The sequence below is a fragment of the Oryctolagus cuniculus genome, chromosome 17 (genome assembly GCF_964237555.1).
Source record: "Oryctolagus cuniculus chromosome 17, mOryCun1.1, whole genome shotgun sequence".
Lineage (NCBI taxonomy): Eukaryota > Metazoa > Chordata > Mammalia > Lagomorpha > Leporidae > Oryctolagus > Oryctolagus cuniculus.
The window spans coordinates 62,342,521-62,370,025 of NC_091448.1; the positions used below are offsets into that span (position 1 = coordinate 62,342,521).

General features: G+C 64.5%; 1 protein-coding gene across 1 annotated transcript in view; it reads right to left on the reverse strand.

Annotated features, from left to right (window-relative positions):
- The window catches only part of MYO15A (myosin XVA), a 46,826-nt gene that overhangs the window by 13,209 nt on the left and 6,112 nt on the right, over positions 1-27,505 (reverse strand). Inside the window, exons 3-56 of the mRNA XM_070060056.1 lie at positions 26,966-27,029; positions 26,322-26,431; positions 25,961-26,035; positions 25,749-25,839; positions 21,352-21,357; positions 20,938-21,041; positions 20,787-20,850; positions 19,932-20,045; positions 19,700-19,861; positions 19,020-19,133; positions 18,459-18,517; positions 18,236-18,359; positions 17,462-17,557; positions 16,942-17,073; positions 16,435-16,560; positions 16,004-16,081; positions 15,397-15,545; positions 15,234-15,279; positions 14,969-15,093; positions 14,069-14,186; positions 13,699-13,874; positions 13,334-13,418; positions 12,382-12,435; positions 12,202-12,283; positions 12,001-12,122; positions 11,686-11,781; positions 10,500-10,735; positions 9,751-9,932; positions 9,412-9,484; positions 9,087-9,278; positions 8,503-8,669; positions 8,287-8,381; positions 7,600-7,723; positions 7,389-7,456; positions 7,231-7,308; positions 6,918-7,101; positions 6,679-6,811; positions 6,350-6,455; positions 6,156-6,228; positions 5,705-5,826; positions 5,460-5,519; positions 5,000-5,075; positions 4,788-4,903; positions 4,577-4,695; positions 4,121-4,262; positions 3,613-3,724; positions 3,456-3,530; positions 2,973-3,151; positions 2,465-2,580; positions 2,250-2,322; positions 1,988-2,060; positions 1,552-1,625; positions 1,057-1,139; positions 4-134 (exon numbers count right to left, since the gene is read on the reverse strand). Of these exons, the coding sequence (XP_069916157.1) occupies positions 4-134; positions 1,057-1,139; positions 1,552-1,625; positions 1,988-2,060; positions 2,250-2,322; positions 2,465-2,580; positions 2,973-3,151; positions 3,456-3,530; positions 3,613-3,724; positions 4,121-4,262; positions 4,577-4,695; positions 4,788-4,903; positions 5,000-5,075; positions 5,460-5,519; positions 5,705-5,826; positions 6,156-6,228; positions 6,350-6,455; positions 6,679-6,811; positions 6,918-7,101; positions 7,231-7,308; positions 7,389-7,456; positions 7,600-7,723; positions 8,287-8,381; positions 8,503-8,669; positions 9,087-9,278; positions 9,412-9,484; positions 9,751-9,932; positions 10,500-10,735; positions 11,686-11,781; positions 12,001-12,122; positions 12,202-12,283; positions 12,382-12,435; positions 13,334-13,418; positions 13,699-13,874; positions 14,069-14,186; positions 14,969-15,093; positions 15,234-15,279; positions 15,397-15,545; positions 16,004-16,081; positions 16,435-16,560; positions 16,942-17,073; positions 17,462-17,557; positions 18,236-18,359; positions 18,459-18,517; positions 19,020-19,133; positions 19,700-19,861; positions 19,932-20,045; positions 20,787-20,850; positions 20,938-21,041; positions 21,352-21,357; positions 25,749-25,839; positions 25,961-26,035; positions 26,322-26,431; positions 26,966-27,029 (5,834 nt within the window). The remainder of the gene's footprint in view (positions 1-3; positions 135-1,056; positions 1,140-1,551; positions 1,626-1,987; positions 2,061-2,249; positions 2,323-2,464; positions 2,581-2,972; positions 3,152-3,455; positions 3,531-3,612; positions 3,725-4,120; positions 4,263-4,576; positions 4,696-4,787; positions 4,904-4,999; positions 5,076-5,459; positions 5,520-5,704; positions 5,827-6,155; positions 6,229-6,349; positions 6,456-6,678; positions 6,812-6,917; positions 7,102-7,230; positions 7,309-7,388; positions 7,457-7,599; positions 7,724-8,286; positions 8,382-8,502; positions 8,670-9,086; positions 9,279-9,411; positions 9,485-9,750; positions 9,933-10,499; positions 10,736-11,685; positions 11,782-12,000; positions 12,123-12,201; positions 12,284-12,381; positions 12,436-13,333; positions 13,419-13,698; positions 13,875-14,068; positions 14,187-14,968; positions 15,094-15,233; positions 15,280-15,396; positions 15,546-16,003; positions 16,082-16,434; positions 16,561-16,941; positions 17,074-17,461; positions 17,558-18,235; positions 18,360-18,458; positions 18,518-19,019; positions 19,134-19,699; positions 19,862-19,931; positions 20,046-20,786; positions 20,851-20,937; positions 21,042-21,351; positions 21,358-25,748; positions 25,840-25,960; positions 26,036-26,321; positions 26,432-26,965; positions 27,030-27,505) is intronic.

Below are 27,505 nucleotides of genomic sequence, written 5' to 3' on the forward strand. Positions count from 1 at the left end.
CACCCTGGAAGGGCAGGCCCGGGGTCCGGCTCACGGCTTGGAGGAAGCGAGTGAGGTAGGGCTGGAGCACCTCGGAGCAGCTGTAGTAGGCGGCCACAATGTAGAGCAGCCTCCAGCCTCGCTGACAACTGTCCCTGCAGAACACACAGGTGACCTGCAGAGGGCGCCCTTACCTGCCCGCGAACAGCAGGACGGGGGGACCCCAAAGCCACACAGAAAGTCCTGTCCAGGGGTGGGGCACAGGGGAGGAGGGGACGAGGCCCTGGAGGGGGGGGTCTCTCTGGGCAAAGGGCCGTGCAGAGAGGCAGGGGTGGGGAGGGCCTGGGGACAGGAGGCTGGACTGACCGTCGCGCCGGCACACACACCGTGTGAACCTGACTCAGGGATCCACACCTCCGTTGTCTGGGGATGGCTCCTGGGCCCCCTCGGGAAACCACCCGCCTGGCTCTAGATCCCTGTGCTCTGGAGGTGGGCACGGGGGTCAGGGCTGGCCAATCGGAAGGCCGCAGCCCCCTGGGCATGGTGACCGGCTTGGGGATGGGCGTGTGATGGGGGCTGGTCAGAGGCCAGCCCCTCGCTGGCGATGCTGACCAGTCTGGGGACAGGCACGTGGCCTGGATCTAACTGCCCGGCTCTCTACCCTCCTGCCATCATGGCCGGTTCACAGGTGCTACCAACTCGGCCAATACACCTGGACTGGGGATTTTTTTTCCCATTGTCTCACGGTCCCTGGGATCACTGAGGTGGGGAACGTCTCCCCAGAGCTGGCACCTGTCAATCTGTGGGACAGACTGCTTGGGAATGAACTCAACACCGCGGAAAGCAAGGCCAGGAGACGGGGGATGACACCTGGATCCAGCTGTGCCTGAAGCCGTAAGCGGCACATTCTCTTTCTGCTTAAGCCAGTTTGAGCTGGATTCCCGTCGCTTGGCATGGAGAATCAGGGTTCCCATATCCCCACTGCCATCTCACGGGAAAGGGCAGCTCCGAGGCCAGCGTGTCCGTGTCCCTAACCCAGCAGTTCCCAAGGCGTGGGCGTGGGCGTGGGTAACTCACTGCTTGGAGCTGGTGTTGTCCGTGAGCTGCTTCAGGACCTGGCAGTAGCACTCGTCCCGCATGACCTCGTGGTCCTCGCACAGCTGGAGGGAGGGAAGGCCAGGTCACGGCCGGGCCCCAGAGCAGGCGTGCTGCGAGCAGGGGCCGTGGGCCTGGGAGGGGGTGTGTGTGCGTGTGTGTGTGTGCATGTGTGTATGTGTACATGTGTGCGTGTGTCTGTGCTAGTACGCGCACATGGATGTGTATGTGTGCACATGTGTGAATATGTATGCACACGTGAGCACACGTGTGTGCACGCATGCATTTGTGTGTGCATGTGTGTGCGTATGTGTGCATGTGCATGTGAGCAGGTGTATGTGTGCATGTGTGTATCTGTGGTCTCTGTGCATGTGTGTACATGCACTGTGCACTGTGTGCATGCACATGTGCACACATGTGTGCATGCATTTGTGTGTGTACATGTGTGTGTGTGTATGTGCTCATGTGTGCGCTCACCTTCAGGAGGGTGCACAGCACGTCCAGCTCGCTCTGGCCCTTCAGGGGAGCGTCCCCCATGAACCTCATCACAGCTGTGGAAAGAGCGTCCCAGGGCTAAGCCCCCCCGGGGGGGGGGCTGTGCTCACGCACAGCTGGGGGCTTCTGTTCTCTTCAAGGTGCCCCATGGCTGAGTCGGGGTAGGGGAAGGGAGGGATCTGAGGACCAGTGGCGGAGTGGTGGCAGGCAGGGGCCACAGGGCACCGGATCACACGAGATCACACAGGATCACAGGCCACCAGATCCTGGGGGATCACGCAGCACTGGGTCACACAAGATCACACGGGATCACGGGGCACCAGATCAAGTGAGTCGCAGACTACCAGATCACACGGGCTCACAGGGCCCCCGGTCACGGGGGATCACAGGGGATCACGGGGCAGCCCCATGCCCACACCTAGGAACATGTCCGTGGCCATCTTGTTGAGGCTGCCGTCACTGAGTTCGATGAGGGACTCCTGCAGCGGCGTCTGCGAGAGGGGCGCGTGTCAGAGCGGGAGAGGCCCCCAGGTGCCCCGGGGCGGGTTGGGGCAGTGACGCTGCCCCAGGGAGAACCCCAAGCCCCTCCAGGTGCCTCGAGGACCAGCGGGGAGAAGGGGCTGGGAGGACCTTGCACCACCACTCTACAGATGGAGAAACTGAGGCCGTGGCCTGGACACCTTGGTGAAGCAAAGCATGTCCTCCCAGGTTCTGGAGTCACGGGCCTCCTTGGACTTCAGCCGCAGGCCGTCCCTGCAACAGGAGGCGGGTGCCCCTGACCGGCACGCCCAGGGCCTTGGGCCCCTCCTCGCCGAGGTGGCCCTGTTCCTGGCCCACTTCACCCAGCCTGGTCTCCAGGGCCACCCAGCCACCTCAGGGTGGCGCCGCTACTCACGGGGGCTTCTTCTGGGGGTCTCGGAAATACTTCTGGGCAAATTCCAGCATCGCGGACTGTGGGAGCGCCAGCGCCTCCTCCCCGAGGTCAGCAGAGCGGGCCCTCACCGGGGGGCCCTGCAGGAGAGGAGAAGCTAAGAAAGTCCGGTCGGGCCACACCCCGCCTTGGTCTCATCCTGGCCAACTCACTCGCCCATAGCACCTGCTCCAGCCCCGCCCCCACCACTGCTAGGATAACCCCGCCCCTTGCCCCCGCTTGGCCACGCCCCCAGCTGCCCAGTCCCTGCCCGGGATCAGCTCTCCCAACTGCCCTGCACCTGTCGGTGGCGGCCGACCTCAGCCTCTCTCCCGGTGGTCACCGGGCCACACCTCTGGTCCCATGTGTGGCTCGTCCTACCTGGTTTGCCCTGTTCCAGGACTGGCCGCGTCCCGAAGTCCGGGGATCCCTGCTCGCAGGCAGGCGACCCCGCCTCACCCCTGCCCCTGGCGCGCACCCCTGCGGGTCTCACCTCTCTCCGGCGGCCCACCTCCTGCGCAGCCACGGTGGAGGCCACGGCAGCTGCCACAGCGGCGGCGCGGCCCCGACCCGGCTCGGCTGGCAGCTGTAGGAAGTCGGGGGCGGCGGCCGGCTGCACCAGCTCGGAAGGGAAGCGGCCCACGCGCCCGTGGACGGTCCCGAAGCGCCAGCCTACGGGGCGGACAAAGGGTACCTCGCTGACCCCTCCCTCGGGCTCTGAGAGGGAGGCCGTGGCTTGCAGCCCGTTTTGCAGATGAGAACACAGAGGCTTGGGGAGAGGAAGGGAGGAAGGGGTTCCATCCAGGTCACAGCTGCAGGTGGAGCAAAAAGCACTGTTTCCGGTCCCCGCAGGGACCTTGGGCGACCTGGCCACGTCAGACCTCTCTGGAGCTCCGAGAAACCCTGACGGTGCACCCGCAGCTGGGGTACATGACTCGCGGATGGATCCTGGGATTCCAGGTTTGGGGGTACCCACCGAAGTCGGGGCCTCTGCGTCTCAACTCCTCCAGGTACACCACCTTTTTCCGAACCACACAGCCGGCGCTGTAGCCTGGGCGTCAGGCTGAGGTCAGCACCCTCCAGGGAGGCCCTGGCCCGGTGCCCCCCACGCCCCGGCCCCGGGGGGCACCCACCCGCCCGCGGCGGCTCCAGGGGCTGCAGGTGGATGATGTCCCCCTTGTGGAAGGCCAGCAGGGCTGGGTCCTCAGGCAGGAAGTTCCTCACAGCAACCACGTAGTCGGAGTCCTGGGCCAGCCGGGGCAGGGAGAGGGCTGCAGCCCCCTGGGGCCCTCCTCCCAGCCCCCACTCAGCAGGGCGCGGCGCACTCCCCAGGTGAGACAGGGAACAGCATTCCGAGAAGGGACAGCCTTGCCAAGAGCTGCAAGGCCTGAGTCCCTTGGCCAAGACTGGGGGGGGGGGGCACCCACCCAAGTGCGGGGCCCCCGGGGGCTGCTGGAGTGGGAGTGGGAGTGGGAGACACAAGGGGCGGGCGGTGTGGTTGCCCCAGGGGGTGCTGGGCCAGCCAGGGTTTCATGAGGAGCAGGGGAAGAGGGGGCCCGGGTATGCAGGCGGCTGGCACACATCCTGGGTGGCAGAGCCCCGGGGCTGCAGGCAGTGGGGCAGCTGAGGGTGGACCCTGACCTTTTTCAACTCCAGAATGAAGTCGTCCACCAGGGTTTTCACCTGGTGGGCTCGGGCTGAGAAGAGGATGACCTTTTCGCTGGCCAAGTTGAACTCCAGCATGTTTGGGGACGGCACAGTGACAAACAGGATATCGGCGAAGCTGCAGCGGGGGTGGGTGGGTGGGGGCGGGGTAGGCGGCATGAGGGCTGGAGCCCTCACGGGACCCCAGGGACTTCCTGGGGTCCCAGCCTCTTGGGTTTTGCCCAGTGGCAGCTATACCAGTGCGCAAAGCTCCCTCCCTGTCCTTGGGATTTCTGGCAGGGCGAGGGAGGCCGAGGAGGAGCCAGGAACCTGGGCCTCAGTTTCCACAGCTCCAAAATGGGCTTGATTCAAAGGGCCGTGGCGCAGAGCCTGACGCACCCCAGGGGCTCGGTGAGAAATGCCAGCGCCCTGCTGTCACCCGCTGCCAGCCACCTGTATGCACGTAGGACCCGCAGCTGTGCACTGGTCTCCGGGTTGCCCTTGACCATCCGCAGGAGTTTGATGCCCGTGTGGGACACAGCCAGGATCTGCACGCCCGTGCCCACGCTGCCCTAGGGAGGCGAGGAAGGGGCCCGTGAGGGCTGTCTGGTCTCCTCCCAGGATGCCCACGGCAGGCAGGTGGGGGCAGGCCGGGGGCTCGCACCGTGGCCGGAAAGAGGCGGGAGAAGTAGACCTCCCAGCTGTCCCTGGCGGTGTTGACCACCGCCCGCTTCACGCTCTCCGTCGCCAGGGGTCGCTGTGTGTCCAGCTGGTTTTGGGCTAAGGGAAGCCAGATTGGCTCAGGATGCTGCCCCCTCTCCTTGCCAGCCCATCTCCTGGGGACACAGGGACTCCCGGCCCCTCCCGCCGCAATACCAAACAGGGCCTTCATCCTGAACCGCTCATCCTGGGAGATGCGCAGGCAGCCGTCCGAGAGCGTGTCGTGTAGGATCTGCGGGCAGGGGTGTGAGGCGGGCACCCAGGCTGCACCGCCCCAGCCTGATGAGGGGGTGCCAGCTGCCTGTCGGCCGGGTCCCCTCCCTTCCACAATCCGGGCTGTCCCATGTCCCAGCCAGCCCTGAGTTTCCTATGCTACACAGCGGGGCTCGCATATGAGGTCCCAGCCCCAGCTGGCCAGCTCAGAAAAAAACCAGGCGGCTCTAATTATACGGGTCATGAGTTCTCTGAGCCTGCTGACCGGAGCAGGGGGCTCAGGAGAACAGCTTTGCCCGCCCTCCAAATCCCGGCATCCAGCAGCCGATTCTGCGGACGGTGTGTCCGTGTGCCCATTGCTCTGCTGAGCACACTGAGGCAGAAACAGAAGACGGGACCTTACCTGCCGGAACAGGAGGTCCAGCTGCACAGGGTGGCTGTAGCTGTCCTTGGGGTAGAACACCTACCAGGGAAAGGGCTTCCGTGGGTGCCGTGGCACTGCCGCTCACCTGCCTGCAAACCAGCCATGCCCCCTAAATACCACCCAGCTCCACACCAGCTCTAAGCCCCGTCTGACCTGTTCTCTCCTGGAGCCGACCCCCCAACTCCCTGATTCCTTCTGCCCAGGTCCAGCCCCTGGCCAGGTACCTCTTTTCTCAGGAAGATCCGCCAGGGGGCGTCCTGGTAGCCATAGAAGTTGGGGTTGGGGAGCCGGTGCAGCTGGGTCTGCACGGGTTCCTCTGGGGGCTCCAGGGCCCGGGAAGGCATCACTGGATAGAGCAGAGCACGGCCCAGGCATGAGGCTTCACCGCACAGAATGCGTGGAGACGTGTGTGTGTGTGTGTGTGTGTGTGGCTGGAGGGTGGCCGCCCAGCATGCGTGGAGACATGTATGTGTGTGTGTGTGTGTGTGTGGCTGGAGGGAGGCTGCCCAGCATGCGTGGAGACGTGTGTGTGTGTGTGTGTGTGTGTGTGGCTGGAGGGTGGCCGCCCAGCATGCATGGACATGTGTGTATGTGTGTGTGTGTGTGGCTGGAGGGAGGCCACCCAGCATGCCCTTGCCCGCTTGCCCCTCCCCGCGGTCTCCCGGCCTCCCTCACCTGGAGTAGCTGCCACGGATGACCTCGGGACGCTGCTCACTGGCTTGACCAGGGCCACGGCCTCTCTGGGCACCTGTCCCACCCCCAAAGAGAGTGTGCAGGGGGCAACAGGCAGGCTGCATGGAGGGGGTGGCGCAGGGCAGTGGCTCCGCCCTCCCTCCCCACCAGAGGTCCCCGGGGCACGGTACCCTCACCTGGGCGCCAGGTGCTGCGGCCAGGTGAGTCATCTGTCCCTTGAGGATCATCAGGGCCTCCTCGTGGGGGTCTGGGCGCTTCAGGAACATCTTCCCACTGCCCTTCCTGGCGGGCGAGAGGCCGCATCTCATCCCTTGCCACCTACCCCAACCACAGGGACCTTCCGCCCACCCCTGCCCCGTCGTTACAAAGGAGGGGGGTATCCTGAGGTCACACAGCACAGCCTGGACCATGGCAGTCTGGAGATCCCCCCCGCACCCCCGGCCCCGGTGGAGGAGGGGGGCGCGGTGGGCAGGTGCACCCGGGGTGGACACTGAGGCGAGCTGACCGGAGCGCCTCGGGCCGGCCGTCGCGGGGTGGCTGCTGGTACTGCCGGACTATGTGCCGGATCTGCTGCGTGGGCTGCGGGAAGTGTTCCGAGTTGAGCGTGGAGTGGCGCACCAAGTCCAGCGGGGGTGCTGCTGTGTGGGGGGAGGGGGCGGGGTCAGGGGGCGGGGCACAGTGCACCCCGGTCCTGCCGTGGGAGCTCTCCCCACACCCCTACCCCAGGCTGGCACAGGCACTCACTGACAGTGGGAGGAGCCCGGTCCTGAGCTAGGATCGGGGCAGCCACGGGCTTGGCGGTGGGGGCCCGGGGGGCTGTGGACAGCGGGGTGGGGGCCGAGGGCCTTGTGGGGGCGCGCAGGAGCACAGGTTTGGCTGGCGGCCCGGTGCCCGCTGACTTGGGCTGGGCCTCCGGTGCTAGGGGTTTCTGCGGAGAGCAGGGTGTTGGTAGGACCCCGGCCCCTCACCCGGTCCCACCTCCATCCAGGATGCGCCTTGGGGCTCCAGGGATCAGGGAGAACCCACGCAGCCCTCGCCCTGGGCGAGCCAGGCTCACCTCTAGGGGCAGGGGTCTCGGAGCGGGACTGAGGGGCTGCTGCTGGAGCGCCATGGCCTGCAGCGTCATCTCGCGGGCCTGGGGGCGGGGGCGGGGGCGGGGTGAGCAGGCTGGCCCCGCCCCTGGCCCCGCCCCCAGCACGCCCCCTGCCCGCTCACCAGCAGCATGGCCTGCTTGTGGATGAAAGCCTGCTGTAGCGCCAACGTGGAGGCGTCCAGACCTGGGACTGGGGCAGCCGGGGCGGGGGACACAGGTGGGCACGCGCGACACAGCGCGGGGTGGGGGAGCACAGGCCTCTCCCCAGCCCCGTGTGCTGGCGGCAGTGGCCCAAGCTCCGCCCACCCCAGCCACCCTGGGGGAGGCACTGACTTGGCTTTGGCTTTGGCTCTGGGGGTCTCATGGGGGTGTCTTCCGCGCTGCTGCTGCTGCCGCCTCCACCGGGCTGGCCGCCCCCTTTCATGCGGTACGCAATGGCTGTGGGCTTCTCCAAGTCCTGAGGACGGCAGGTGGCTTGAGCGACTGCCCCGATGCTCTGAGGCTCCAAGGCAACCGGCACCTGACACCAGCCGCTCGCTCTGTCCCCAGGAGGGGCGGGGGAGGACGGGTCCTGCTCCCCGGTGCCACGCCAAGAACCCGACCGCCCTGTCACAGGGGGGTACGCGGGGTTGTGCCCTGCTCCGGGCTGCACACCATGCTGGGGTCATGAAGAGACTCCAGGGAGAGCCAGGGCAAGGGGTCCGAGGGCCAGGGGCGGGGCAGGAGGGCAGGGGTCTCATGAGATCTGGGGTCCGAGGACCCAAGGACCAGGGTCACTCCCTCCCGTGGACACTGGCCCCAGGGGCTCGTCTGGATCCCTAGGCATGAACAAACTCACCCTAAGGGAGTTGGGCAAGGCACCGGTTAGCCCAGTCGGACACGGAGGCACAGTGCTGAGCCCTTGGCCTGGCTCTGACACTCCCATGTCACCCTGTGTGCACGTGTGTGTGTGTGTGTGTGTGTTGGTGCTGGAGGGGGGGAGGGGGAGCACACAGTGCAAATGCCCCGCCCCATCCCTACCGCATCCCCGTAGGACAGCACCGGGTGGAAGAGGCTGTCCAGGTAGCAGTCCAGCCCCTTGGGGGGCACTGCAGGCTCTCCGAGGCTGGCTGAGTCTGGGGTGGGGGTGGGGCACAGAAAAGGCCAGTTTGTCCCCTCCTGCTCCTCTTCGAGCCCCACGCCCCTAGGCGCCCCCCCCCACACCATCACCAGGGACAGCAGCCACTGCTGGTTGACCTTGGCGGCTCGCTGCCCTGCTTTGGGCCTCGGTCTCCCCGTCTGTTCCCTCCTCGGGGTGGCTGCAGTACCCATCGGGGTCGGGCACACTGGGCATGTGCCCCCGGGGCTGGGGCTGGGGGCTGGGGGGCGTGTCCTCGTCTGAGTCCCAGCTGTTCCCAAACAACCTGCAGGCAAAGGGAACACAGAGCAGTGGACCACCCCCCACAGAAAGACCCCCCCACAATCCTCTTCTGTGCTCTGACTCCGGTAATTGATATCTGTGTCCCCTATCAGAGATCCGGGGTTCCAGTTCCAGCTCCACCACCTATTACAGCCCTAGGAGAGAGCAGGTGGCGGCCCGCATAGCTGGGCCCCTGCCGCCCACCGGGAGACCCTGATGGAGTCCAGGCTCTTGGCTTTGGCCTGGCTGTTGCAGGCATTTGGGGAGTGAACCAGCAGATGGAAGTCCTCCCTCTCTCCCTCTCTGTAACGCTATCTTCCAAATAAATAAACTAAATCTTATTAAAAAGAAAAAACTCAGCTTGTGGGAGGGGCTGGTGGCGAGCAGAGCCCTCTGCCTGGGGGAGGGGGGAGCCACCTACACTCTCGGGCCTCCCCTGCTGGCCACAGGCCCTTCTGCAGCCACAATGAAATAGGACTTCTGTCGCGGGAAGTCCCTGGGCAGCTCCAGGTCCGACACGAGGTCCAGCACGTAGTCGTGGCCGGCCAGCTCCGCCCACTGGACTCCATGCTTCAGGGCCACGGTCCAGCCGCGCCACCCATCCGCCAGCCCCCTGGGGACAGCACGCAGAGGAGAGGAGCGATCAGGCAGTGCCCCGGGGAGACCCTGGCGTGCCAGCCCGACCCCAGACACGGCCCCTCCTCCCAAACACAGCATGTGCTGGGCAGGGCGTCCCGGGAGCAAACCTGTGTCTCAGGATGTCTCCAGCCACCTCTTCCCCGGTGCTCCAGGAATGCACCGGGCAGGAGAACTGGTCCCCTGGGGCGGGAGCAGGGGCACAGCTCAGGCTGTGGCATCTGCAGCCTGATCTGCCTCTGCCTCCCCGGCCTGCCTCCTCCACGCAGCCTCCCCACTTCTCACCCTAGACCCTGCAGCCTTGCTGCCCCGGCTCTCCGTGCCTCGTCCCAGGTCCAACACCCATGCACACCCGCCCCCGAGCAGACGCCTCCCCCAGCTCCAGAGCCCGCCAAGCCTTGCTGTCTCCTCTGGAGAGCAGGGGGCAGCGGAGGGGATTGGCAGCTCACCGTTGAAACAGCTCACGTCCAGGGCCATGCTGGCCTTCTCCTGGGTCACTGTCCACTCGAGCAGGGTTGGGGGGAAGGTGCGGGCAGCCCCCGAGCCCTGCTGCTGGGCACGGCCCATGGCTTGCATGAGGCGGTGCTGACACACAGCCTGGAAGCCGTTCCGCCCGTGATCGGACACAAACCTGGTGGGTGCGAGTCGGAGCCTACGTGAGGGGGCCCAGAACAGCCCAGAGCTCGAAGGTAAAGGCAGGAGGGCCTCAAGCTACTTTGGAAGGGTCCCAGGCTAGCCCAGAGTTCTGAAGCTAGCCAAAAAAAAAAGAGACTTCAGCCTAATCCAGAGTACCGTGCCTAATTTTTCAGGGGGTGGGAAGAAACAGGTCCAGAGAGGGGCAGTGACTTTCCCCGGGCCACACAGCAGGCAAGGGTCAGAGTCTACCTGGGCTCTTTTTCTTGCCCAGCCCCCTCCTCACCCCTGCATAGAGACACCACTGCTGCTACTGCTGTCTGTGAGCCCACCTCCCGTGTGTGTCCACCCTTCCTCCTCACAACAGCTGTGCAGGGAAGGAAACGGAGGCCCAGAGAGGGTGGGTAACTTGCCTAAGGTCACACAGCATGGACACGTCACCTCCTGCCTCCCTCTGGACTTGGAATTCCTCCATCCAGTCTGCCCTCCCCCCTTCTTTCTGGCTCTGAGCCCAGCGGGCAGCTCTGGCCTGCCCCCCCCCCCCGCCCCCAGATTCCACACTCACTTGAGGAGGGACTTGTCCAGGCGGGAGGAAGGCGCGAAGCCGCCGAGACAGAGCGCCAGCAGCAGCCAGCCGCGCTCGGCATTGTGGGCGTTGGGGTTGCGCCACACCTGGTTAGCCAGCTGCGCCAGGATCTCATCCCGCAGCGCGGGCGCCGCCAGCCCCTTCTGCACCACGTAGTTCCCCAGCAGGTGCTCCTGGGCTCCGCGCAGCTGGGGGTCGCCCATGAACCGCAGCACCTGGGCCACACACGCTGTGCCAGGGCACCGCCCCCACGCCACCCCACCCCACCCCCGGGCCCCACTCGCACCCCTCTTACATGGCCACACTCCCCCCGCCCTTGGGTCACCAGGTCACTGCCATAGTCCACGCCCAGCAGCCACGGGGAAAGTCATACCCCACGACACGCGTGCCCCAGGCAGCCTGGCCCCCTCCCCGTGCCTGGGCCTCCCGCCAGCCCCTCTGCTCCTGCTCCCCCAGGGCCCCAGCGGGTTCCCCATCCGACATCCAGATCTGACCACGGCCCTTGCCGCCAGGGCCCAAGGGATGAGAGCTGACCTCCGGGCCAGCCATCAGGGCCTCGCTGACCACTCCCCCTCGCCGCCTCCACTCTCTGCGCTGACCACCACACTCTGTGCCTTCTCTTTTCCAGCCTGGAAAGTCCCCCCCCCAGGTCTACAGGTGTCACCTAGGGGCACCGGTTCGAGTCCCAGCTGCTCCATTTCCAATCCAGCTCCCTGCTAATGTGCCTGGGAAGGCAGCAGAAGATGGCCCAAGTGCTTGGGCCCCTGCACCCACATGGGAGACCCAGAAGAAGCTCCTGGCTCCTGGCTTCGGATCGGCACAGCTCTGGCCTGTTAGGGTCACTTGGGAAGTGAATCAACAGAGGGAAGAACCCTTTCTCTCTGTCTTTCCCTCCCTCTCTCTGTAACTCTTTCAAATAAATAGATCAACCTTTAAAAATAAAATAAAACTGTTCTGAAACAGAATGTTACAAGACGGTTCTCCCTTCTAGCTCCAATGCCCCCCCTCCAGGAAGCCCTCTCTGACCCTGCCCAGGGCTGAATCCGCTGCCCACCACCCCCGGACTCCCTAGCCTCTGTGTTTCCATCTGTCCACACTGGCCAGCTGGGGGCGGGGGCTTGCGGAGGGCAGCACTGGGGCGCTGGGGTCGAGGGAGACCCCATACCAGCTTGAAGAGGCTCACGGCGTCCGTGTGGTGCTCGGCGGGCAGCCGGGTTAGCGGCGTCTTCAGCGGCACCGTCAGCATCCCAAAGGCTGGCTCCTGGGGAACACAGGGCAGGTGCAGGAGGAGGCGGAGCCGACATGGGCGGGCACATCTGCAGCCATGGCTGCATGTCAGGCTGAGGATCGGCGAGGGGCTGGCCCGGGACCCCACCTGTTCCTCCATTGGGCCCGCCACTGCTCCCCCCAGGCTGCCCCTGCCCCAGCAACCACAAGGCGCCCGGCCCCGGGGGCGGAGTTGGCCGCTGCCCACCCTTACCTTGAAGTGGCACCGGGCAAACTTGGCCATGGGGTAGTTGTTGACGTCCAGGGGCAGCGTGACTCGGGGCTCGGCCAGCATCCGAGGAGCCCGCACGGGGGCCACCCGGGGCAGCCTGAGGCCTGTGGGGAGTGGTGGGCATGAGGTGGGCTGCCTCAGTGTCCACACCCCCGCCCTCCCCACGGCCCAGCGCCGATGCACCTGCTGCAGCTTGCAGTAGCCCGGTCAGCTCAGCTGGTACGTCCAGGTGCCCCACGGCCACCACCTCGCGCTTGCTCAGTTCCTGGAGAAGCGGCCCACAGTGAGAGGTCCGACCTGCCACACCCCCGCCCGCCAGCCTCCCCTCGCTGCGCCCGGCTGCCACCCGGCCCCCACACCCACCTCCTGCTCCCGCAGCCACGCCTCCTCCACCCGGTGCCTCCGCTCTGCCCTCAGCTGCAGGAGAGCAGATGGTCATGGCGGGGACGGGCAGAGGCGACGGCAGGGAGGCCTGGGCCCAGGGCAGGCCTGGTGGGCTCCCAGGAGGCGGCCACGTTGGCTGGAGGCTACCGGCCCACTTCACAGAGGCCAGAGGAAAAGGAGAAAGACGGCAAGAGAGACAGAGACAGAGGCCAAGGGCGGACAGAGGAACACTGCAGGCAGAGGGAAGGGCACACCCGGAGGATTCTGGGAGGCTGCTGAGCCAGTGCCACGGCAAAACCCCCCCCGGGGGGGGTTTTATGGTGCAGCGGGTTAACCCGCGACACTGGCATCCCATAGAAGCGCCAGTTCGATTCCCAGCTGCTCCACTTCCAATCCAGCTCCCTGCTAATGCACCTGGGAAAGCAGTGGAGGATGGCCCAAGTGCTTGGGCCCCTGCACCCACATGGGAGACCTGGAAGAAGCTCCTGGCTCCTGGCTTCAGCCTGGCCCAGCCCCAGCTGTTGCTGAACCAACACAGAAAATCAATCTTTCTCTCTCTCTCTCTCTCTCTCTCTCTCTCTCTCTCTCTCATTTCCCCGTCACTCTTTCAAATAAATCAACAACAACAAAAATAGAGCCCTCCTCGTTGGCAAAATTTTCAGTCCCTCCAAGCTCCAGGGGTTGGTGTGTGACAGTGGCCCAGGCCAGACCTCACGACAAGGGCCAAGCCACGTGAGCCAGACCCCGTGAGCCGAGCACCGGGCAGACCCTGCACAGGGAGCCCCTCGCTTATCCCCTCCACAACCGCAATGGGCGGATGGCACGTTCCCACGGAGCTCCAATGTGGCGGAGCGGGGATTTGAACCCATGCCCCTCCAGGTGCCCAGGGCCTCTTCCTTCCTCCTCCTGGCAGTGGAGGCAGGGCGTGTACCTTGAGGTAGCGCCGGCGGTTCAGGTACGTGTGCACCAGGGACCGGAACTTCACCAGACTCCTCCTCATCTGTTGATAGCGCTGCCTGCAGGGTCAGGGGTCATGGTCATGGGCCCCAGGGGTGACCGAGGGGACAGACGCCCAGCCAGTCGGGGCCTTGGCAGCCAGCACCTACACCGTTCTGCAGCCTTGGGTGCCAGGGAAGCTGGGGCTCAGGGTGGGGCTGGCGACTTGGCCAGAGTCCTCGGCCCCCGTGAAACCCGTGTGGACCCCTGCCTCCAGCTTGCATACCTCCACCGACAGGAGGCTCACTACCCGCGGCCAGGCCAGGCCTCTCTCCCCAGCCTGCTTTCTCGGAGCCACACCTGGCGAGGTAGCCGCGGGCCCGGCTTTGCAGTAGGATGATCTTCCGGCGCAGCGAGCGGAAGCGCCGCTGGATGAAGAAGCCGCGGAGGCAGCGCTGCAGCGTGAGCGCGGCCATGTTGAGAACGTGCTCCCGCATTCTCTCCAGCAGCTGGTGCAGGTGCTCCTTCAGGAAGAGCTGGGGCGGGGGCGGGGGCGGGGGCGGGGGCGGGGCAGGTGGGGGCAGGGGCGGGGGCGGGGCAGGTAAGAGCCGGGCTGTAAGTGCCTGCGGGAGACAGGGCAGCCCCCCCCCCCCCCCCCGGCGGTGGGCCTGCCCCGAGCTGGGGCCTGGAGGCGGGATTCGCATCCCGGGTGCTTGCACTTGACTCTCACCTTGCTGACCCCCACGCGGTACATGTTTGGCATGACTGTGCACAGGCGGCTCAGCACCGACACACACATGTCCCCGTTAGCTGGTACATCGTGCCTAAGGGCCACCAGACAGCGGTACCTGCAGGGGCAGGGACCCACACTCAGCCTGGGGCTGTGAGACCTACCCCAAGAGGCCTGCCCAACCAGGCCCCGCCCCCCCCCCCCAATGGCTCCCCTCCATGTCTCCCAATCCACCCTCATCCGTGACTGCCGGGTGTCAGAAAAGATTTCGGTAGAACAAGGTTCTTTACTGCCACCTGCTGGACATGTATGGTAATAACTACTAAAAATCACCCCTCTTTGGAAGCAACACAGATATAACAAAACTATGGGAAAAAAAAGGCAAAACAATAAGGATATCTACATCACAGCTAGCCTGCGGTGGTTCTACTGCTGTGCAACCGGGGCAACTGTTCATGGCAAGCATTGTGTTGCCTGGGTTGTGTACTCCCAGGGTCATGGGGAATTGGGTGGGTGGGTGGGTCTGTGGAGCCCAGGTACTACCCTAAGCAACAGGCTCGGGACTAAGCTGCTGCCTAGGATGCCTGTATGTGGCCCTGCCACAGTGCCCATCCCGTCTCTCTGCACTTCTGAGTAGCTTCCTGCTGATGTGCCTGGGAGGCAGCGGATGATGTCCCGGGCGCTTCCGTTCCTGCTACTCGCGTGGGAGACCCGGATGGAGCTCCCGGCTCCTGGCTTCGTCTTGGCTTAGCCCCAGCTCCTGTGGCCATTTGGGGAGTGAACCAGCGGATGGAAGACCTCTCTTTCCCTCTCTTTCTCTGTCTTCCCCTCTCTCCCCCTGTCGCTCTGCCTTTCAACTAAAACAAGAAAGGGAGGGCGCCCTCGCCCAGCCCCGGGGACCTGTCGACAAACGCCTGGAAAGGCAGGCGCACGGGGAAGCCGTCTCTGCGGATCCGCACGGTCTCCAGCACCCCCGAGTAGCGTAGCTGTGCCATCACCACGTCCGGCTCGAAGAGGCCCGGCTCCTGCAGGGATGCCCAAAGGGCACGGAGCGGTGAGCAGTCCCCTGGGCAGGGGCGGTCCAGAGAGGCCGAGCCACTTGCCCAAGGCCACCCAGCACCGGGAGGACCCTCTGGCTCTCCCAGGGGCCTCCGCGCCGACCCACCTTCTTGTGGTTGGGTTTCAGGCAACGCACGAACAAGGGGTTGCACCTGGGCAGAGGAGGAGGGGCAGCGTGAGACCCCGGGGAGGGCGGGCGCTCACCTGCTGAGGGGCCGGCTAAGAGGAGGCCAGGTGCTCCGCCCATCTGCCTCCACCCCCACCCCCACCTCTCCATCTTTTCCACCAGATCCAGGAGCGACTGCTGGAACTTGGCAGCCACCGTGTGCGCCTTGTAGAGCCGGGAAACGGAGCTGCTCTTGCCCAGGCGCTGAGGGGCGGCCTGGAGGCTGTGGCTGGAGAAGAGATGGGCCACCACCTGGGCGGGGGCGGGGCGGTCAGGCACAGAGTGGCAGGCGGGGAGGGCCGGTGGGGGCGAGAGAGACAGATACCCACGGAGTCAAGTGGGTCCGGGCTGGGGCGTGGGGCTCCCCAGCTTTGCAGGGACCCAAGTCGAGCCCCCCAACCCCGTGGCAGCCCTGGGGAGATCGCTGGACAAACAGAATTCCTGCGGAGGGCTGAGGACTACCTGCAGGGGTGGGCCGGCCCCCCCCCCCCCGCTGGAGAATGGGCGGGGCCGAGGGCGTGGCAAGAGCCAGGGGGCGTGGTGTGTCCAGGAATCAAAGGAGCTAAATCAGGGGAGGCCGCCTGCCAGGCTCCTGGCTTGGGCAGGGGCGGAGCCAGGCTGGGGGAGGAGCCAGGCTGGGGGCGGAGCCCGGACGCGGCCACTGCGAGCTCTGCGTGGGTGGGGTGGGGGGCGAGGCCAGGCCCGCTCACCCGCGTCCGGCTGCGCACGAACAGGTCCAGCACGTCCTGGCGCACCTGGTCATGGTTCTTGTCCAAGAACTGGTGCACCTTTAAGGAAGTGGAGGAGGAGGGTGTGCTGTGCCCATTCTACCGATGAGGCAAGTGAAGGCTCCGCGTGGGGACAGAGGAAGCCGCCTCTGCTGCTAGCAGTGCAGGCGACCACAGCGACCTCAGCTATGACACCCCCTCCCGAGACAGGCACCACCCCCGATCACGCCCTTTTCAAGACAAGAAAGCTGAGCCCAGAGGCTAAGGGCTTTGTGGCCAAGATCACACAGCTGGGGGGGAGCTGCCGGACAGGAGCTGGAGCCTGGTGTGCGCGGCGGCAGCCACCTCGCACTCCCGCATCCTCCCCACCCCCACCCCACCCCCAACAGTCCGGGCGGGCCGCGGCCCCTCACCTGGTAGGTGACCTTGCCCGCGTAGTGCTTGATGGTGAACTCGGGTAGCGGCATCTTGGGCTTGGAGTAGAGCGGGTTGGCGCCGTGGTGGTAGTGACACTTCTGCAGGAAGGTGTGGTCTGTGGCCTGGGGGCAGGCAGGGCTGGTGAGCGGACAGGGGGGACCTGAGTGGCCAATTCTCTAGCATACTGCAGAGGGGCAGCTCACGGCTTCCTGCTGCCCTGGGTCAGGGGGGCCAGCGCCTATGAGGCCCAAGAGGACGGGACCCCTACAGACAGGCACGGCAGCCTCCCTTTACCCCGGGATGCCATCCCATCCTTGTGCAATCACCACCCCCCCCATCACCTCCTCCGGGAAGCCTTCTGTGATTTCTCAGGGTGGGAGAAGTCCCTGTCTGCTGGCCTCACTCGGTGCCCCCAGGTTGGGAAGAGCAGGTGGATGAGGATAGAGGAGGCTCACTGGGGGGCGGGGGAGGGGGGAACAGGTGCCAGGGCCCCCGCGGTTCACCTGGGGGAAGCAGCACTGGTCGTCAAGGATACGCAAGATGCCGTAGGGCTTCAGTGAGATGAGGTTGATGCAGGGCTGGTTGTCGGCGAAGGGGATCTCCCGCCAGTCGATCTGCTCCCGGATGTACTCCTCCTGTGGCCAGTGGGCAGCGGGCAGCAGCCGCGGGGCCTCCTAGGCCCGCCCAGGACCCCCCACCCCAGCCCGGGCTGACTCCGCCTGGAATCATAGCTTTGCTTGCATACCTCCCAGAACAGGGAGCTCACCTCCTCACAGGGCACCACCTGCTATCTCAGGGCCCCGCTGCCCCCTCTGCCTGGGCAAGCTCCGAGGGGGGCAAGAAGGCCCCACCCCCCGCCCCAGACCCCGCCCCGGACCCCGCCCCCAGAGCCCAGGCCTTCTCTCTTCTCCCATCACTGGGCTCCTGGCATTGAAACTGCCCTTTGAGAACCCCAGTGCCCTTGGCCGCCCCCAAGGAGGCCCGCCCACCCGCCCGCCCACCGGTGCTGATGGCGCGACGCACCTGCTCCTCCTGGAAGACGATCTTATTGAACAGGTACTGGAGGTTCTCGTTGGCGTAGTTGATACACAGCTGCTCGAAGCTGTTAAAGCTCAGGTCCTGGCCCGGGGCGGGGTGGTGGCGGTGAGCAGCCAGCCTCGGTCCCTGCCTCCCTCCCCATCTAGCACCGCCCAGCCCAGCCGGGGGCAGGTAGCACCTGCCTCACGGGCTGCCATAAGATGGAGCGAGTTGGCAGACACAGGGTGCCGCCGCGGGAAAGCCCGCTGTCCCCGGTCCCCGCACTGTGCACTCGACACAGCAGTCACCCCCACCACCGACATCATCCAGACACCACGCCCCGCCCCCACCTCCCAGCCTTTGCACGTGCTGCCCCCTCCAGCCAATGCCTTTCATGGCTTCTCAGGAATGTTCCTTCCTCTCCCTCCGGGAAGCCCTCCTTGATTCTTGCCCAGCTGAGGGAAGCCTCCCTGGGGGCTCCCCCTTCCTGGCTCTGGTCCCACGGGCTTCTCAGAGTCTGCCCTCACACCTCCCCTCCCGCCCCCAGCCAGCCCCAGTGGGGAGCTTCCCCAAGCAAGCTGGGCTCTTGTCTTTGCTGGGGTCACCAACCCAGGTCCCGGCTCACAGAGGCCCCAGGGAGGGCAGCGGGTGAAAGAATTGGGAGGGAACAAGAGATAGAACCCTGAACGAGGCCGGCGCCGGCTGCCGGCAGCCAAGACAGGCAGCGAAGCCGAGGCCTGGCCCTGCGTCCCCCACCCCTTACCCCTCACGCAGCCCCACCTCGAAGCCATAGATGTCCAGGATGGCGATGGACAGCGTGTCCTGCCGCGGGGACACCAGCGCGTTGACCCTGGCGATGAGCCAGCCGAACAGCAGCGCGTACAGGACCTTGGCAATAGCATCCCTGGGGCAGAGGTGGCACTGGGCTGGGCGGGGCACGGCAGCGGGGTGGGGGCGGCCCTGGGGGCCTGGGGGGGGTCCGCAGGGAGGGGTGTGACCTCACCTGGCATCTACGGCGCTCTCCACGGTCAGGGGCGTGAAGATCTTCTCCCGCATCGTCTCCTAGGGTGCGACAGGGGCATGGAGGGAGAGCGGGCTGGCCACCACCTCCAGGGAGCCCTCGGGGGATGAAGGCACCAGGGTGCATGGGGTAGGGAGGTCTCAGGCACACAGTTGGCCAGAGGCTGGAGAGGACCCCTCCTCCCTCCTCTGCCTGGTGTGCTGGTCTAATGGGGGAGACAGCGGCATAAGCTGACAGGTAACACCACAGCGGATTGGCCCTGGGAAGGCGGAAGGTTGTGAAAACCCTAGAGGAGACGCCGGCCCAGCCAGGCATCTGGGAAGGCTTCCTGGAGGAGGGGTCGCAGTACTGGGACCTGAAGGAGGAGTAAGCGTGAAGACAGGAAGTGCCATCCAGGCACAGGGAACAGCCTACGCTAAGGCCTGCATCTTGGGAGGTCAGGCCCGGCCCAGCAGGTGGACAGAGCAGAGGGAGGAGGAGGGGGCGGCAGGGGCTGGGCCCTGGCAGGGCACTGTGTTCGCGTCCCGGCAAGTGCAGACTCACGGTCACTTTGAAGGTGATGGCCTTCTGCAGGCCCTCGGGGGAGATCTGGAGCAGCTCCGCCACCACCTGGATCTCCCGGGCGCTCACCACGGAGGCCACCTCCTGGGCGTCCGTCTGAGTGACAGCCACCAGCAGCACGGGTGTGAGAGGTGGGGGGGGGAGGGAGAGGAGGAGGGAGGGGGAGGGAGGGAGGGAGGCAGGGAGAGAGAGAGAGAGAGAGAGAGAGAGAGGGAGAGAGAGAGGTCTTCCATCTGGTGGTTCACTCCCCAGATGGCCACGACTCAACAGTCAGGGCTGGGCCAGGAGCCAGCAGCTCCATCTGGGTCTCCCACATGGCTGGCAGGGGCCCAAGCACTTGGGCCGTCTTAGGCTGCTTTGCCAGGTGCATTCGCAGGGAGCTGGATCGGAAGTGGAGCAGCCGGAACTGGAACCGGCGCTCCTATGGGATGCCGGTGTCTCAGGGGGTGGTTTCGCCCCCTGTGCCAGAGCACTGCCCCCCCCCCCGGCACCCGGTATCATTTGAGAGAGAGAGAGATTTGTGGAAAGTGAATGACCAACCCCTAAAGGAGAAGAAACGCAGGACAGGAGACCAGTGAAGAGGGCGACCCCCGAGGCAGACAAACGGCAGGTGCACCCGGCTCCACAAAGCCAGCCCGTGTCTGGGGGTCCCGTGCCCGCACCTCGTACTTCTCGAAGTAGACATTGCCCAGGTGCAGGATGGAAGCCAGGATGCGGAAGATGCTGTCCTGGTCCTCGGCGCTGAAGCCCAGCACCTCCATGGCGGCCAGGAGCCGGCGGAAGTCCTCGGCGTCGCTCTTCCCCGAAATCTCACAGTTCCCGCCCTGGAGGGGCCGGTGGGGGTCAGCGGCCTGGGGCGGGGCCCGGGGCCCTCCCGCACCTGCTGGCGCTCACCTGGTTCAGGTAGTAGTAGGTCTCCGCCTCCTGCAGGCTGAAAGCCTGCCGGAGCTGGGCGGGCAGCCCCGCCAGCAGCTCGTAGAAGATGTGGTAATTCCTCTCGTTTTTGGCCTGCAGAACGGGGCGGGGTGCAGAGAGAGGAGGCGCCTGCCTCGGTGCCCCCCACCCCGCACTACACACACACAGGCACACCAAGGCTTGCAGGCGATACCTGCACCTGTGTCACGGGCAAGGCTCCCAGCCCGGCCCAGATGGGGCTGGGGCTAGGGCTGGACATGGAGGAGCCCTGGTAAGGGAGAGAGGGGGCTGTGCATGGGGCCGTGTCCCAGGCCCTTGGGAACAAAGCCAACAGAACCCCTTGGAATCACGGATCTCGATCTGCTAGCTGGGGAGACAGATGCTCCAGCAAACCACTGATTACAAAGGCAAGATGTTTCAGACGGAGAAAGCGTCTACACAGAAATGCAGCAGTGACAGGCGTGGGGATCCCGGTGGAGTAGAAAGGGGCTGAGCAGGGGGCCACTGCAGGAGGCGGGCAGGGGGTGTGGCAGTGCAGGGATCCGGGGGATACAAGTGCTCCAAGGGGAAGGCACGGCAGGTGCAAAGGCCCTGGGGCAGGAGCGTGCCTGCTGTGGTCCGGGACAGGGAGGAGCCAACATTACTGTAGGATGGTGTTGGGGGGGGAGGTGGTGAGGCCACGGGTGCATGTGCACATGTTGACACGCATGTGCACACGTATGGCCACATCTCTTCACTGATTTGACATCAGTTTAGCCCCACCAGGCGCCAGGCTCTGAGTGTCTGCGCTGCGCCCCGCCCCCAGCCCGCGGGCCCGGGGAGAGGACGGCCCACCTGAAATACAATCCTGGACTTCTCCAGCAGGTACTGGGAGGTTATGGCACCGGAGATCACGCCCCTGGTGCGGGGGAGGGGGCAGAGTCAGCTCCCGGGGTGGTGCGTGGGAGGAGGGGCGCGAGGGAGCCCCCGCACAGGCCCCACTCACCCTTCCAGAAAGATCTCCACGAACTTCCCGAAGCGGCTGGAGTTGTCGTTCCTGACGGTTTTGGCGTTCCCGAAGGACTCCAGGAGGGGCGTGGCCTCCAGGATCTGAGCCCCAGAGGAGAGGCGGGTGTGTGTTGGGGCTGGGCGCTGTTCTGGATGGGGGGGCTTAGCTGGGCATGCTCAGACACAGGGACCCTCCTTTGTGAGCTGGAGATTCTCGGGGTCTCCCTAGTGCACCCCCTCCCATCCCACCGCCATGCTGCCTGGTTCTCAAACCACAAGCCCCTTCCACTCCCTGTGCAGTGCCATTCCCACCCCCCGCCACGGGCTCCTCACAGCTGAGACCCAGCACAGGTCTGGGGATGTCTCTCGCTGCCCAGCCAGGAGTGCGCGCGCACACACACACGGTCTTTACCTTTATCTTCAGGAGCACAGGGAGGGAGGAGAGACAAGAAAAGCCAGTCACCACCAGAACCCGGCCGTCTCTCCCAGGGGACTGGCAGACCTCTCTGGGCCCCCGAGGTGTGAACCCATGACCTTCAGAGACCCCAGGAGTCTGGGCTAGGGGACGGCAGACTTCTCCACCTGCCCACGGCCACCACCAGCCACTGGTGCCCTGGGCCCCCTGAGCCTCTGCCCCAACCCTGCCTTTGTGCCCTCAATGCGGCCAACAGAGGGGTCCTTTGAGAAGCCACGTGAGGCCAGGCTCCCCGCCCACTCCCGTCCTCACCAGGGCTCCCCCCAGCCCAACCCCAGTGCTTCCCCTGTGCTGTGCAGCCCTCCTAGCTGCTCCCTTGACACCTAGCCCTGCCCTGCCTCTGGACATTTGCACCTGCCACTCCCTCTGCCTAGAAACTGCTGCTAGGGGCTGGCACTGTGGTGTAGCGGGTAAGGCCCCTGCCTGCAATGCAGGCATCCTATATGGGTGGCGGTTCGAGTCCCAGCTGCTCCACTTCTGATCCAGCTCTCTGCTATGGCCTGGGAAGGTAGAGGAAGATGGCCCAAGTCCTTGGGCCCCTGCACCCACGTGGGAGACCCAGAGGAAGCTCCTGGCCCCTGGCTTCGAATCAGCACAGCGCCGGCTGTTGTGGCCAATTGGGGAGTGGACCAGCGGATGGAAGACCTCTCTCTCTTTCTCTCTCTCTCTCTCTCCCTCCTTCTCTGTGTAACTCTGACTTTCAAATAAATTAATTAAAAACACAATTGCTGGCCGGCGCCGTGGCTCAATAGGCTAATCCTCCACCTTGCGGCGCCGGCACACCGGGTTCTAGTCCCGGTTGGGGCGCCGGATTCTGTCCCGGTCACCCCTCTTCCAGGCCAGCTCTCTGCTATGGCCAGGGAGTGCAGTGGAGGATGGCCCAGGTGCTTGGGCCCTGCACCCCATGGGAGACCAGGAAAAGCACCTGGCTCCTGGCTCCTGCCAGGATCAGCGCGGTGCGCCGGCTGCAGCGGCGGCCATTGGAGGGTGAACCAACGGCAAAAGGAAGACCTTTCTCTCTGTCTCTCTCTCTCACTGTCCACTCTGCCTGTCAAAAAAAAAAAAAAAAAAAAAACACAATTGCTGCTCTCAGGCGCCTCCTCCAGGGGGGCCTCATCCCTACTGTGGCCCCCAGCACCCTCGCACCCTCTCCTGTTTCCCGGTCTGTCTCTTTGGGTGTCATCTGTCTCCCCGACTGGAATGTCAGCAGTATCCTGGTGCCGTGCCCGTCTGAGCAGCCCTCAGCGTGCGCTCAGGCCCCCGTGCACGGCGCAGCCTCTAAGAACCCTTCCTGAAAGGATGGAGAGAGAAATAGCATTGCCCATTAGAGCAGCCACCCCGCACGAGCACGTCCCATGGCCGGACACACAGCCCCGTTACGTCCTCCTCAACCATCCTCCAAGGCTGGTGTTATATGGCTTCTGCTTTGTAGACTAGGAAGCTGAGACTTAGGTGCGTGCCCAGGGACCCCAGCATCCCAGACAGCGGTATCCCCGACAGTGGCGAGCCAAGCGTATCCCGTGTGTGTGTGTGTGTGTGCCATGTTTCCTCCAGCTGTTATTTCTTTGTGAACTGTGGTACAAAGGTTAAGCCGCCGCCCACAGCGCCAGCATTCCATGTGGACACCGGTTCGAGTCCCAGCTGCTCCACTTCTGATCCAGCTCTCTGCTATGGCCTGGGAAAGCAGTGGAGGATGGCCCGAGTACTTGGGGCCCCTGCACCCATGTGGGAAACCTGGAAGAAGCTCCTGGCTCCTGGTTTGCACCTGGCCCAGCCCTGGCTGTTGCTGCCATTTGGGGAGTGAACCAGTAGATGGAAGACCTCTCTGTCTCTCCCTAATTCTGCCTTTCAAATACATAAATCAATCTTAGCAAAAAGAACTGTAACCTGGATTCCCCAGCAGGGCACCAGCCCCCTGCATCTGTCACAGCTCCGCTGTGCCCATTGCATAGCAGAGTAGACTGAGGCCGAGGGGAACAGGGGCTGCCCTGCGGTTGCTCAGGGAGTGCCCTGCATTACTCTTTGGTCTGGGACGCCCTTGAGGGCGCCAGATGGTGCGTCCGCTGCTCCTGTGCCCCTGGGGCCAGCACAGGGCAGAGCATAAAGCCAGGGGCTGGGGAGAGAGGCCTCCTGTCCAGAGGAGATAAACATCAGAGGGGTGGAGCCCACGGCCCAGGCCTCAGCCAATCCAGGCATAGCATGCTAATCGCAGTGCTCCATGATTGGCTCCAGTGAGAACACTTGACCAAGGCCTGTCCAATGAGAGGGAGCTATGAAATGTTTGGGGGGGGTGGATACTGAAGATGCCCACACGCATGGGAGGGTGGAGCAAAGACAAGGGCCATTGTTTCAAGACCCGCGTCCGTCCAGCGTTGCCTAAAACTAGCCTCCATGTAAATGGCTGGATGGTTATGAGCAAGGGCGGGGTCTTGGCTAGGAAGGGAGCCCCGCGGCCATCACAGCTGGCGGGCACATCCTCAGATCTGTCGTGTGCCCGGCACAGGCATCCCCAGCCCCAGGCCCAGCCCTCAACTCCTCCCACCCCACGCTCCATGACAACGCTAGGCCATGGACTGCAAACCCCAGCTCTGCCACCCCCCTGCCCTGAAGGGACACTAGGCAGGTCACCTCCTCTCTGAGGCCACAGCTCCCCACCTGCAGACGGGCACCATGCACCTGCTCCCAGGGCGGTGGTGAGCTCTGCTGATGACGTAACCGGAGGCCCTGGCACACGGCAGGTGCTGGAGGGGCACCTACTTCTTTCCCTGTCTACCGTGCCAGTCCTTCTAGAAGTCTGATCTGAAAGGCTTGGAGAACCGCTTAAGAGCAAAGCCATCGTCTAGTTGGCTGTCAGGGGGCCCAGGATGGCAGTCCCAGGCTGGGCTCCCGAGGGTGCAGCTTGGGTTGACCCACTCCCCACAGGGACCAGCCTGCTAAGATGCTCGCTGGCTGGCTTCTTTGCTGGCCACGCGCTGCCTCTCTGCTGCTCCCCGGTGCCCTGGGCTGACTCACACATAACCCTCTTCTCTCCGGCTCTGCGCTTCTCCATCCCTGAGCCCACGTCCCTTGCCTTCCCAGTGCGGCCTGCCCTGACCGCCATACTTACAATTACACACCCAACATGCCCCCTCTCTCCTCCCCACACTTTTCTACTCAACCTTCCACCCTTTCACACACAGATAAGGGGGCTTCCACAGTCTGTGGAAAGGGCAGGGCGCTGTGGCGTAGCTGGTAAAGCCACCGCCTGAAGTGCTGGCATCCCATATGGGCACCGGTTCGAGACCCGCCTGCTCCACTTCCAATCCAGCTCTCTGCTATGGCCTGGGAAAGCAGTGGAAGATGGCCCAAGTCCTTGGGCCCCTGCACCTGCGTGGGAGACCCGGAAGAAGCTCCTGGCTCCTGGCTCCTGGCTTCAGCCTGGGCCAGCCCCAGCCATTGCAGCCATTTGGGTAGTGAACCAGCGGATGGAAGACTTCTCTGTCTTTCCTTCTCTCTCTCTAACCCTGCCTCTCAAATAATTAACAAATTTTTTAAAAAAGGTCTGTGGAACATGGAATTGAAAGATAAATGTGGGTGCAAACAACTTTGACACTCGTGATCGTGTTTTCACAGTAGGTGCTTTCACAAGTTCCTCCCACTGGAATGCCATTACTAACAGGGGGTGGATTTCTGAGTCACTGCCGTCTCCTCCCCAGTGCCCAGCCTGGCGCACAGCAGGTCCTCAGTAAACCTCCAACCCCACACAGGCCCTGGCCTCGAGTCCTCCGATGCACCCCCACTCTGGCATCTACTGCCTCCCCCACCTCTTTTTTTTTTCTTTTTTCTTTCTTTTTTTTTTTTTTTTTTTTTTTTGACAGGCAGAGTGGACAGTGAGAGAGACAGAGAGAAAGGTCTTCCTTTGTCGTTGGTTCACCCTCCAATGGCTGTCACGGCCGGCGTGCTGTGGCCGGTACACCGCGCTGATCCGATGGCAGGAGCCAGGTGCTTCTCCTGGTCTCCCATGGGACTAGAACCCAGTGTGCCGGCGCCGCAAGGCGGAGGATTAGCCTAGTGAGCCGCGGCGCCGGCCTCCCCCACCTCTTTTAACACCACAGCATCCAGGGGCCAGAAGGCAGGGACAGGTGGGGGAGCGGACGGGACGAGTGGCCTGGGCGAGCTGGGGCCCTGTTCAGGAAGCACGGGTGCTTCTCTGGGGACAGCAGCAGGACGGGCAGCCCTAGGCAAGGTCGCGATCCATCTGTTGCAACTCAGCCTCCTCCGGGTGGGGGCGGGGGTGCTCAGGGGAGGCTCCCAGGGAGACAAGCCAGCCGGGAGGGATGGACAGACAGACGCACCTGCTGCATGATGTCCCGCTTCTGGTTCATGGCGGCCAGGTAGCGAAGAATCAGCTTCGTGGCCTCGGTTTTACCAGAGCCGCTCTCCCCGCTGGCCGGGCAGAAGGGTAGGCTCAGCCTCCAGCTACCACGGTGGGCCCGACCCCGCCATGAAGTAGGAGAACGAGGGCCGCAGGTGCCGCCTACGGGGGGCCCCATTTACACCAGCTCACCTGATAATGATACACTGGTTCTGTTTGGCATCAAGCATTTTGGCGAAGGCGAGGTTTGCAATGGCAAAGAGGTGCCTGGGGAGACAGGCTTCCCGTTACCCCTGGGCCTGGCGCCTGTCTCAAAGTCCCAGGGGCTGGGGGCGGGGTGTGGGGGGGGCGGCGGGTTTCTCCGCCCAGCCGGGCAGCCAAGTCCATCAACCCCGCAACCCCTTTGTAGGGAAGTGTTCCCATGGCCATCCTGCTCTGGGCCGCTGTGGCCTCCAGACAGGGCTGCGGCCAGGCCTGGGGAAGACACCGCCGGGCTGAGCAGCAGCCAGGGTTCCGCCGAGCTCAGAGAAGAACCCGGAGCGCAGATACTCACGGAGGATTCTCTCCCAGGGCCCGCCCGCTGTACTGCTGCACCTGCTCCGGCCCGTAGATCCCAAACATCCGGTAGGGGTTCACCGACACCAGGATGCTGCCGATGTATGTCTGCGGGGACACGGTGGCCTCAGCACCACAGCACCCCACGGTCCTCCCCTGGTGCCCACAGCCATGATCCTGCCCCTGGGCTGCCAGCTTCATTTACTCACGGTCAGGCCAAGGCTTCTGCCTGGGGACGGGGCCAGACCAGAGCGAGCAGAGCTAGGGGAACCCAGAGGGTCCCCAGAAGGCTTTCCATACGGTGGCCCTGGGCCGCTGTCCTGACACTCTAGGAACGCCCCTCGGGCTACCCGTACTCTGAGACCCAAGTGCACCAATTTGGGGACTCTGCGAGCTCCATGGGTTGGGGCCCCAGGGTGCACGGGGCTGGGGGATCAGGGGGAGGGACACATTTCTGCTTCCTGCCTGCAGGTCTGGGCCTCTGGCACCCAGCACTTGATGCTACACATTTGAGAGGTTCAGGCTGTCACACACACCAGAAACCCCAGAGCCCAAACCTCAGGCCACCGGTCTGGGGCTTCCCACCGGAGCCCAGGAGGCAGCCGCCCAGCAGACCCAGGCCCTGCCAGACCCGAGACCTACGTAGATGAGGTTCCGTTCAAATCTGGTCTTGAGGTTGGACAGCACGGTGTTCTCCTGGAGGTCTCTGAAAGGGCGTGGAGAGGGGCGATCAGCAGCTAAGCCGGACCCCTCCCCACTCGGTGCAATGCTTTTTTGGTTAGGCCTGAGTTCAAGACACTTGTCTCGGGGGGTGGGGGGTGGCGTAGTAGGTTAAGTCTCTGCCTACAGTGCTGGCATCCCATATGGGTGCTGGTTTGAGTCCCAGCTGCTCCTCCTCTTTTTTTTTTTTTGACAGGCAGAGTGGACAGTGAGAAAGAGAGAGAGAGAGAGAGAGAGAGAGAGAGAGAAAGGTCTTCCTTTGCCATTGGTTCAACCTCCAATGGCCGCCGTGGCCGGCGTGCTGCGGCCGGTGCACCGCGCTGATCCGAAGCCAGGAGCCAGGTGCTTCTCCTGGTCTCCCATGGGGTGCAGGGCCCAAGCACTTGGGCCATCCTCCACTGCACTCCTGGGCCACAGCAGAGAGCTGGCCTGGAAGAGGGGCAACTGGGAAAGAATCCGGCG